The sequence below is a fragment of the Stigmatopora nigra genome, chromosome 12 (assembly GCF_051989575.1).
Source record: "Stigmatopora nigra isolate UIUO_SnigA chromosome 12, RoL_Snig_1.1, whole genome shotgun sequence".
Lineage (NCBI taxonomy): Eukaryota > Metazoa > Chordata > Actinopteri > Syngnathiformes > Syngnathidae > Stigmatopora > Stigmatopora nigra.
This window is the reverse complement of record NC_135519.1, coordinates 9,762,665-9,773,242: the sequence shown is the minus strand read 5'-3', so window position 1 is coordinate 9,773,242 and position 10,578 is coordinate 9,762,665. Positions and strand designations below refer to the sequence as shown.

The following is a 10,578-nucleotide window of genomic DNA, read 5'->3' as shown; positions in this document are numbered from 1 at the left end:
CTGGCTTCATTGATTTTCATTATTCTACTTTTTCCTTTTAGAACCAGGGATACATCAGCACTATCATTTAACTCTGCTTCGAGATGCTGTTGACCTCAATAGTCTCCAAATCCTTATTTTGTGGCCCAAGCAATTAAAAGAAGAAAAAATGTGCCAGAGTAAACAGACTGTTAGTTTTAAATTAGACAAATTTAGCCTCTTTTCCATTAAATTCTATGTAAGGTTGATACTGATTGCTGTACCTGGATGTGCATACCAATAAAGTTTTCTGAAGATTACAATTTTTACTTTAAATACTAAATTACTGTATAAACTTTTTTAATGTACAGGCATCACTGGTGTGGCTTTTCTTAGATAATGCTTAACTCATTGTCTGCTATTGATGGCAGTAGACATTCAAAGTATTGGTGGGTCAAGCGCAAATTAACACTAGTTTGCTGCCATCCTCCCACTTCAAATGGATTGGACATTTACTATTGATGAGCTAATTGGTGGGAGGGTGCATCTTGTTCAGGGAAAGAACAAATGACATTTTCTATCTGCTGTTACCGATGGTGGACAGCCATACTTAAAACCCTCAGCAAATAAGACCTCTACAAACTTTTGAAATCTGCACTGGTTTTCTACGACCACACTAAAGCCCACTTTTAATCTTTTAAAAATGCAGTTGGTCCAAACAAGAATGGTTTTCACAGCAATCAATCCGTTCCTGATTAACACAGAGTATGACCTCATCTCCAAGTTTGTCTATGTCCCATTCATGGCTTGCTCTGCTATTTGGCGTCTCCCCAAATACACAGAAACAGTAAACAAAGAATCTGGTTCCCATGTTTAAAATCTTCCATATTTGTTTTCAAGATTCCTCATCTATTTTATGAGTTTATGACATTGTTTCACAACATTTTGTCCTGGCTTCAAATATGATTTTCCATTGGTGTATCCAGAGACTTTTGTTCCCGCGGGACTGCTCCTTTACGTACTTGGAACTCACATTTGTGTTTGAGAAGGCTTGAACTGCTTTACTGCCTTCCTGTCCCCGTACAAATATTGTTAACACATTAGCTGCCATTGACGGCAGTAGATATCATTTGGACTGACAAGATTGGCACCAATGGGAAGATGGTTAAATTGTTCATTCTTGGTTCAAAATACATCCTATTGGTCAAAAATAGTCAACTTATTCCCTACTGTTCACAAATCCATTTCAAAACCGATCGATGACTGGCATTGATTGAGTGATCATGTTTCACCAGAGTAAGTAGAGAAAACCCACAAAAGCCCAGGGAGACCATGCAAGCAAAACACAGTGAGGCTCAACCTGGGATTGAGCCCACGACCCTAAAACTCCGAGGCCGACATGCTAACCACTCGACCGCCCGGCAGCGTGTATTCCTCTAACACTTGTAAAATGTAAATTGAGATATCATGGGGTTAATATCCTGAATGTTCACTCGCCCTCTCCCAGTCAAAAATAATTGGGTGTCTAGTGCCGTCAGTGGCAGCCAATAAATGAACAAATGTCTATGCTGTATTTAGATGATGTTTCTTCTTCCAAGACGGAAAATGGATTTTCAATGGGTTTCCTCAGGAAGAGGTCAAAAGCGGCGGATGGTTGAGTAACGCTTGCGTAAGCTGCTTTGTCTGCCGGAGAGCAACAATACTCGCGGAGACAATCTCGGGCTCCGTTCGGGCCAAACATTGCATTTCTTGTCAGTTCCTGAACACGCACAAAGGAGACAATAGCACACTGTAGATAATTTGGGTGACGTAACGTGTCGTTGGGAAGCCTTAGGTTAAGTATTTTGAATGTTAACTTTTCATATAAAGCACATATTAACAAGGTTTGACCCCATTTCAACTTGGATGATGGCATTGAAACCATGTTTGAACCCAGGACCTCAGAGATGTGAGGCCGACGCATTGACCTCTCAAGCTGCCGGGGCCCCTAAATGAATTAATGCAGACCTAAAATTATGATTTTCTTGCTCTATAATAATAATGTTAACTATAATGTTTTTTTTTTCACCAAAATGGATGATTTCAGGCCCTAACATTAGCCATTTTAACCATAATGCAAGTCTTTTTTTTTTTAGAAAAAGGAAAGAATCTTGGATCTTAGTCAAAATGGATTGGACGTCTATATCTGTCAATTTCAATGATTAGAATGAAGAAAAATGTAGCTTTCAACATGTTAGCTGACAATCAAAATGTTTATCAAAGCATCAATGTTCTTAAGTATAGCATCATCAAACAACTTGCCACAATTTGTATGAATTCTTAACCTTTTTTTGTTGATTTTGGGTGGCCTTTTTAGCACGGACCCCCAAGAGGCAGCCATGACATTTGAGGCCTCTTCATTGGCTTTTACAGCGGATGTCAAGAAAAACACAGCGGGCGCTCTAACTTCCGGGGAGGCTCGGTATCAGCTTTCTCGTGAGAACATTCTGTTGTGTGTCTTTCTGGACATTTGCTGCCTCTCCAGGACTTGGCGATTAATTTAATTCAAAATGAAACTTAATTTGGTTGTTTGTTTTTCAAACATATGAAGACAAATTCCTTTATGTAGAACAGGTGCAAGGATAAAGACAATTCTGCCTAGCAACTACATTGGAAAAGTTTTAAATGTTTATTTTTTTCAACTGTCGTGATTGGCCAAATCAAAGTGCAAAGTGCATGTTCCTTCAGTTAAATTATGCAAAGTTTCAACACAGTAACTCTTTTCTAAGTTGTAAATGTTTTGCAGGTGATTTTGACAAACAAGTAGCATAACACAACCATTCAAGAATCTGGAAACAAGTTTCCATGAGATTGAATGGAGACAATTTCAAACTATCAAAAAACATATACAAATTCTTTAGAATTTAGCTTTTGTTTTTATATGTCAAAATTAGGATTAATTTGGTGCATCCTTTGACTGTTCAATAAGTCAACCAGTTATCATGTAATGTTTAACCATGTGATGTTCAAAGGCTAACGTTAGTGATCAGTGCTTGCCTTTAAATGAAAAAATGTTTTTTGTCTAGAGGCGTGCAACACCTCGTGCAGGAATGTCATTCGAGGGCATCCTCGCCGAGGTGGGCTCCTTCGGGCCCTTCCAGGGGGCGCTGGTGGCTCTGGCAGTGATCCCCCGAATTGTGCTACCCTGCAACTTCCTGCTCAACAATTTCATCGCCGCCGTACCTTCTCACCGTTGCCGCGTTGGTCCATGGGACTCGTCAGCGAACCTAAGCGACGGTGAAAAGTCTTGTCAAATTTTAACGGGAAATGACTCCAGCAACACTGAGTGTCATTATGGGTGGATCTACGACAATTCCACTTTTTCTTCGACCATCGCTAGTGAGGTACAATTTGGACATGTGAGCATAGAAGGTTGGAACTGAGTGCTCATGTTGGTGTTTTGGGGGGTTTCTTTTTGGTTGTTATTGCAGTGGGATTTAGTCTGTGACTGGAAGCATCTTCCCCAAACCACCAATACCATTTTCTTCCTTGGTGTTACACTTGGTTCCGTTGTGTTTGGTGCGCTGTCGGATAAGTAAGTAATTTTCAAAAACAAACAAAAAAAATGAGCAATTTTTATAATTTAATCGATTTACTGCATCGAAATGACAATTTGTTTCAATATCTCATGTGAAAAGGAGCTTCATTTAGCCAGGAAATGTGTCTGTTCAATCTAAAAGTTGTTCTATTGTGGCATCTCGGTGCAAAAAAAACCCAAAAACTGATTTTTGTGGCTATAGTCATTTGCCCAATTTACTTTAGGGACCACTGTTGCTTAAAAGGTTAAAGAATGGGCTTTTCTTATGTAGTATTGGACCAAAATATGAAATAATAATGCTTTCGTCCTCTTTAATGGTATTTTTGTGCAAAAAAGCTTCAGTTAAAACACTATGGAAACGAAAGCAGTGCTTGGGCCCCGTCTTAGAAAAAGAAAACAGAAAATGGAGTTTTTGTTGTATAGAAATTTAGTGTTTGTCGCTATCTCGTGGCAATTCAGTGTAAAAACCTTTTGAAATAATAAGAACTTTATTATAATATGGAGGACCAAATGGGACAGAGTGAAATATAAAAACAAATACTTAAAAATATTAGTCCATTGAAACAGTAGTAGGTTGGCACCAACTTGTGGCATCATCGCTCGTATGTCAAATTCAAATGAAAAGATTTGCCTGGATGGAATTTGGTATGTTTTTGTTGTTGTTTTGTGTGTGTGTGTTTGCAGTTACGGGCGAAAATGGAGCCTGTTGATCTCTTACGTGTTATCGTTAACGTTCGGCTTGGCCAGCGCGTCTGCCAAATCCTACATCGTCTTTGCCGTGCTCAGGTTCCTCAGCGGAGCCGCACTGGCAGGCCTCAGTCTCATTTCCATCACCCTCTGTGTGTAGTATAATACTTTCACTCTTCTGTGTGAGCTTTGACCACTAGAGGTCAATGTAACCCAAATTCACGACTATATTTTAGGTGTGGAGTGGGTGGACTCGTCTCACCGTGCGTCCATGTGCATCATTGGCAGCCTGACGTGGTCGCTAGGCAACATGATCTTGGGTGCCTTGGCTTTCCTCATCAACGACTGGCGGCCTCTAATCGTAGCCATAACCTCTCCGCTGGCCTTAGCTCTCCTTACCTGGTGGTCAGTACTACCTGACAGCATGACGGGTGATATTCACCGGGACGTGATTACGTCTGTCGGCCTCATCCAGGTGGGTACCCGAATCGGCCCGATGGCTTCTGACCAATGGTGAAGTGGAAAAAGCCAAATTTTACCTGGACAAATGCGCCCGACTTAACAACAGACCTAAACTGTCCAAAGTCCAAATGAAGGTATGTTTATGGTCATGCATTTTCTTTCATTTGATTATTTCTTTACATTTTCTAATGTATATATTAGTCATATAACAAGGATAAGTCTAAAATTCCATGTTTCAAAATGAAAAGTTTAAACTTTTAACCATATACCTCATTTTAAGCCACCTAATAGCAAATATTGTTGTATTTAATTTCATATTGTTTTATTTTTTTATCAAAAAACAAAGAAATAACAGTAAATAATCATTTTTTAAGAAACCAGTATCGCTGTCAATAACAGCAACATTTTTTAACTGATTGGCCCATTAAACTCAATTGTATATGACGAGAAAAGGTCAAAGGTCAAAGGTCACGCCGATCAGAAATATGATGATGGTCTGTTCATGACAATGTTTTAATGTTTATCCTGATAATCTTTGACATTAGTTTGAAAGTGATGTATTTCATTATGAAATTTTACAATGATATGTTTTGCTTTAATGTATTGACCAAAAAAAAAAAGGATAATTTTACTCAGAGTTTATTAGGTATGAATATTTTCCATGTGTGTGTTCAGTCTTTATCCCACATAGAAACTCCAGACAAGGCCCAAAAGTACACATGCTTTGACCTATTCAAGACACCAAAGCTAAGAAAAATCTCATTTATCAGTGGAATTGCATGGTAGGTGGCATTAAACATAAATAATTTGATAATATTTCTAATATCTAATTTTCCTTGGGCAGGTACGGAACGGCGGTGACCTACTACGGTATCAGCTTGAACTTGAGTGGCTTTGGCCTGAACTTGTACCTGACACACTTTGTGTATGCCGTGGTGGAGGTTCCTGCCAAGCTGCTGCTTTCTGTGCTGATCAACAGGATTGGCCGCCGTCCATGTCTGGTCGGTACCTTGGTGTTGACCGGAACCTGCATCGGCATCAACATTTTGGTCCCAATGGGTGAATATAATATCCTTTCCTATGAAATAGATAGCTGTGTAGAAAAATGAAGTATAATATGGGGAATTTTCAAATGAGTTGACTATGATGTAAAGATGCTTCCTTGGAAAAGAATTTAACATGAAAAAATCAACTGTTGTTGTGGATGGATATTAAGACTAACTCCTTTAAAATCTCAGCAGATGGATTAAAAGAGACATAGTTGAATGTCTGTGATAAAAATTATATTCTTGTCTTATATAAAAGATGCATACACACGTAAATTGTAATGTGAAAATGTTGTATATAAGAGGTGATTCCACCCTTTATTTGAATATTAATGGGGCAAGATATATATGGAGAGATCATTACAGATCAAGTGACTATGCTACATTAGAAGTAAGTACATTAAATATATTTTACAGGTATAGTACACCAAAGGTGGCGTGAGTAAATATGAGATGAAAATTGCATGTATAGAGAGCAAAAATGTTACTTTAGTGTATCAGCATAATTTATTAATGTATTTCACTCTATTTGATTATTTTTTTGCTAATTATATACATTTTTAAAAAGTTTTTGGTTTTGGTAAAAACATTTTTAAATAAGATTTTAAATGAATTATCATTTTTTTATTAATGTATTCATTTTTTAATTTTTATAATGTAAATGTCTGTGTGTTAGGTGTAGGAAAACCAACATAGGTATGTTTAAGGTAGTCATGAAATATATGTAATATATCTTAAATGTAGATCTCTTGATGTTTATTGGTATTAAATAGTATGGTATAAATATTATACCTGAGGGTTGTTTTAATTTTATTTATTTGTACTATGTTTCCCATTTAAAATGTATACCATATAACTAACTATACAATATCAAAATTGTGAGAAATATGATGGCAGGAGATGGTTTTAAATCGAGGAATTGTTTTTTGGGATGTAACTATATATAAAAAAAAAAAGAACATTATATAATATTTTCCCCAGAGAGACATTTTTAGCAATGGAAGAATCTATGTTTCCTCACTATTTGTGGTGTGTGTGTGGGCTTGAGTCAAGCAGCTTTTAGTAAAAAAAAAAAAAGTAACATTTTTGTTGTTATCAAAGATTTGTGGTACGTGCGATCCACGGTGGCCATTTTGGGAAAAGCCCTTTCCGAAGCATCCTTCACAACCATCTACCTGTACACCACTGAACTTTACCCGACCGTACTCAGGTGAAAAGATCACCAAAAGTTATGTCAATATTTAAAATTGGGTATGTCTCATGTGTGTTTTTTTGTGTTCAGACAGAACGGCATGGGTTTTACGAGTGTGGCGAGTCGCGTGGGAGTATCGGTGGCGCCGCTAGTTCTCCTTCTGGAAAATGTGTGGACACTCCTTCCTCAGATTGTGCTATGCGCCGGAGCCCTCTTCTGTGGCCTAGTGGCACTCTGCCTCCCGGAGACCCTCAACCTCAGGCTGCCTGAGACCATCGTTGACGTAGAGCAGCCGGGACGGTGGTTAGTCGCGTGACTAGTGTCGCAAGTGTGATAGTTGAATGCTGATGCGTGATTTTTTTTTTTTTTGTTTAGTGGAAAAGGAGAAGAAGATGTTCCTCTGGAGACAAGTGTTACGCCATAATGGTTGTTTGTGGGAGATGAGTCAGACGTTGGTGCTAGAATTTTAAGCATGGAATGTTATAGTTTATCACTGGTAGATGTCCAATCTATTTCAAGTGGGAAGGTGGCAGTGAGTGAATGAAGATATCCATTCGTCCCACTTTAAATGCATTGGATGTCTATGGCCTAAGAGTAAATTTTATTCATATATTTTATGAGTCGTGAATTTTAGGTCATTTAAATACTACTCACAACAAACAACATAAACAATGTGAATTCAAAATCCTTATAAATCTGCAAATTTCTTTCACTAGTTAAAGCAAAGACATAACCCCAAAAACAGCTGGAATCTTAAGAAAAACTGTTGTAGGGGGTGCTAGAGCCTATCCCAGCCAACTATGGGGAGCATACCTAGGGATAATTTAGAGTGTTGAATCAGCCTACCATGTATGTTTTGAGATGTAGGAGGAACCCAGAGTACCCGGAGAAAACCCACACAATTCCGAGAGAACTTGCAAAACCCCCACACCAGCTAACTTGAGATCGAGCTATCGATTACAGAACTGATGCTGATACGCTAACCTCTCACGGGGCCGTGGAAAATGAATACATTATTCATTCATTCACCTTCTGTACCGCGTGTCCTCGTGTGGGTTGTGGGGTTTGCCGGAGCCTATCCCAGCTGATTTGGGGGCAAAAGACAGACTACACCCTAGACTGGTCACCAGTCAGCTATAGGGCACACTGAGAGACAAACGAAAAAGCCGAAAGTCAGACAAGCGAACCTCTAAAACATCAGGCAGCTAAATTGAATAAAACTAATATTTAGCATGAAAACAAATAAGGATAAATCCAAAATATATTTGTCGTAATATGTAACATAAGTTCCAGTTAGTGTATTAAATAGAATGAAGACCTTTCAAACTGTTTGTTTGTTTTTTACTATACACGTAAAAACAATTGAATATTTGTAAAAAATTGAAAGAAAAAAAACATTCGCACCAACACCACCTGCCTTTTATTTATTTACTTTTTTATGTATACAGTGTAAATTTACTACCACCATCTTGTGATCTACACTGGTGTTATGCCCAAAATATCTGAGAGGCGGAACAAAAGGGAATAACACTGTGCCCCAAAAAAATCTTTGTCACATATATATAGCACTGAAATAGCACGGCAGCGGCACATCAAGGTCTAAAGGTGTCCCACCTGGCCGGAGGTGAGCAAGGTGCATTTGTTTTCCACGGCTGTTGCGTCCATGTGAGCCGTAAAGCGGCTATTTTTGTGCGCAGCTGTTCAAAGTCGGAAGAAGCTTTAGAAGGGAACGTCAGGCGGGGGACCGACGACGTGTGTCAACTCCCCACCCCATTTGATTTCCATACACTTCCTGATATATAAACACTTGGAACGTGAGAGCCATCTTGAAATTCTCGGAAAAGCGCTCACACGTCGGAAAGATCGGATTTTTTAATTTGTTCTTTCGTAGTACAAAAGCAGCTGGCGAGCTCGAATATCCTGAGACAGAGTGTATACTGTATTTTTTTTTTTTTTTAAAGTCAACACAATCCTAAATATGTGCTACAGTTAACGTTGTATGATGGCAGCTGGTGTCACATCTGAGATGAATGCTGACAGACACTCGAGAAAGAAGTATGCTTTACTCCAATAGATGTTTTGAAAAAACAAAAAGTTTGGTTTACGTAGAACACGTATTTTAATGTCACGTAATTTGAGGGGTAGAAATTAGGGTTTTAAGATAAAGTTATGGTTTGAAATTAATGTTATGGATTAAATTGGGATTTTATATTCAGGTTTTAGACTCCAATTTAGTTTCAAATTAGCATTTCAAGACAAAATTAAGGTAATGAGTTTGAAATCGGATTTGGTATTTCAAGATGTGGATGGAGGTTTTAAAGTTAGGGTTGGAGACATTTGTTGCAGGTGACAATTCGAGAGAGGTTATAATAAGAGGAAAATAATCATGGGTTATGGTTTCAAATTTGGTTTGGGTTTAAAGACAAACATTTGGGTTTTAGAATTAGGTTTCAAGGTTTAAAAAAAGGCCAAGTTTGGTTTCTAAATTAGAGTTGGAATTTCAAATGAAAAATTTTGGTGCGAAATAAAATTCCAGGTCCTCTTCAAGTTAGTTTTAGAGTTTAACCTCAAATCGATGTTGGGGTTACAAAATAGATGTAGGATTTCAAGTTTGATTCCATAAATGTCGCCAAGATGATCTTTTTTTTATTGTTCGAAATCATTTTTGAGGTTCATTGACTCCTTTTGTTTCTTCTCAAGCCTTCTTATTGGCAGCATTCTAATGACATGACAACAAATGTTTAATCTTCAACCAAACGTTGAAATATCGTCACTTTTATTTGTTTATTTTTACTTCCTCCTCCTTTTTGTTTACAATAACATTACACACTGGCCGTTAAGATGTCACCACCCTTCTAATATAGACTCTTCCTCTTTCAAATAATTTTATATATATAAATCTATATACAACCCTGTACCACCTCCCAAAAAAAGAAATTGAAGTCAGTCAAGCACTAGCTATATGCCGGCGAATTAGCAGTATCTTTTTTCAAGGGCTAATCCCAGCTGCTCCTCTCCTTCGCCCTCCATACTAAAAATAGGCCCTGGGGGCTTAAACCAAAACAAAGATGGCGACTGGGAGGTTTTTTATCACAGGACGTTAATCCAAAATGAACTCGGAGGGAAGAGTGGCCCAACTGACATTTTCCATGTAGTAAGGTTACACCACAACACTGCTGTTGAAGAGAAATTGGTATCACAATAAACAACAACAAACAACATACAAAAATGATTCAAATTTTTTTGATTGAAAATCATTTTAAATCGACAAAATTCTTTCACTAGCCAAGGCAATGACATTTCCCAAACGACAGTCGGTATCTCAAAAAATGTCAAAATCGGAACCGCATATTTGAACAAAAAGTCTAACTGGGTTTTTTTCTGTTACTTTTGTAAAATGACCCAAACTTTGGATCACAAAAGTATCACGAAAAAACATTACTTTAACAGAAGAAAATACTAATTAAAAATCCATACACCTAAATCCACTGATTTTGTGGAATATGAAATGTCAAAAGTATTCCCAAATGGCAACTGGTTACTCTTACAAACCTTTAAAAACTTTTTTGTGTACAAGTCAAAACAAATATAATCAGAATTTTACCTCAGATCAATTAAATAAGAGAAATTAAAATGAGCCAAATATTGGCAAATTT

The 10,578-nt window shown here is 37.7% G+C and overlaps 1 protein-coding gene across 2 annotated transcripts; it reads left to right on the top strand.

Annotated features, from left to right (window-relative positions):
* The first annotated feature begins 3,017 nt into the window (after positions 1-3,017).
* Positions 3,018-8,740, top strand: LOC144205807 (solute carrier family 22 member 7-like). 2 transcript variants are annotated; one of them, XM_077730403.1, is made up of 10 exons: positions 3,018-3,341; positions 3,429-3,532; positions 4,220-4,374; positions 4,459-4,627; positions 4,698-4,818; positions 5,360-5,466; positions 5,529-5,743; positions 6,832-6,940; positions 7,013-7,222; positions 7,298-8,740. In XM_077730403.1, the coding sequence occupies exons 1-10, from the start codon at positions 3,048-3,050 to the stop codon at positions 7,344-7,346; spliced, it is 1,533 nt and encodes a 510-aa protein (XP_077586529.1). In that variant the 5' UTR covers positions 3,018-3,047; the 3' UTR covers positions 7,347-8,740. The 2 variants fall into 2 exon arrangements, with proteins under 2 accessions (XP_077586529.1, XP_077586528.1); XM_077730402.1 differs by having other exon boundaries at positions 7,013-7,225.
* Positions 8,741-10,578: the final 1,838 nt, after the last annotated feature.

Excerpts from the sequence above, each read along its gene's own strand:
- LOC144205807 (XM_077730402.1), top strand. The coding sequence starts at position 3,048 with ATGTCATTCGAGGGCATCCTCGCCGAGGTGGGCTCCTTCGGGCCCTTC. Across the intron at positions 4,375-4,458 it reads TCTCATTTCCATCACCCTCT|GTGTGGAGTGGGTGGACTCG; the intron begins GTGTGTAGTATA and ends ACTATATTTTAG. Across the intron at positions 7,226-7,297 it reads GTAGAGCAGCCGGGACGGTG|TGGAAAAGGAGAAGAAGATG; the intron begins GTTAGTCGCGTG and ends TTTTTTGTTTAG.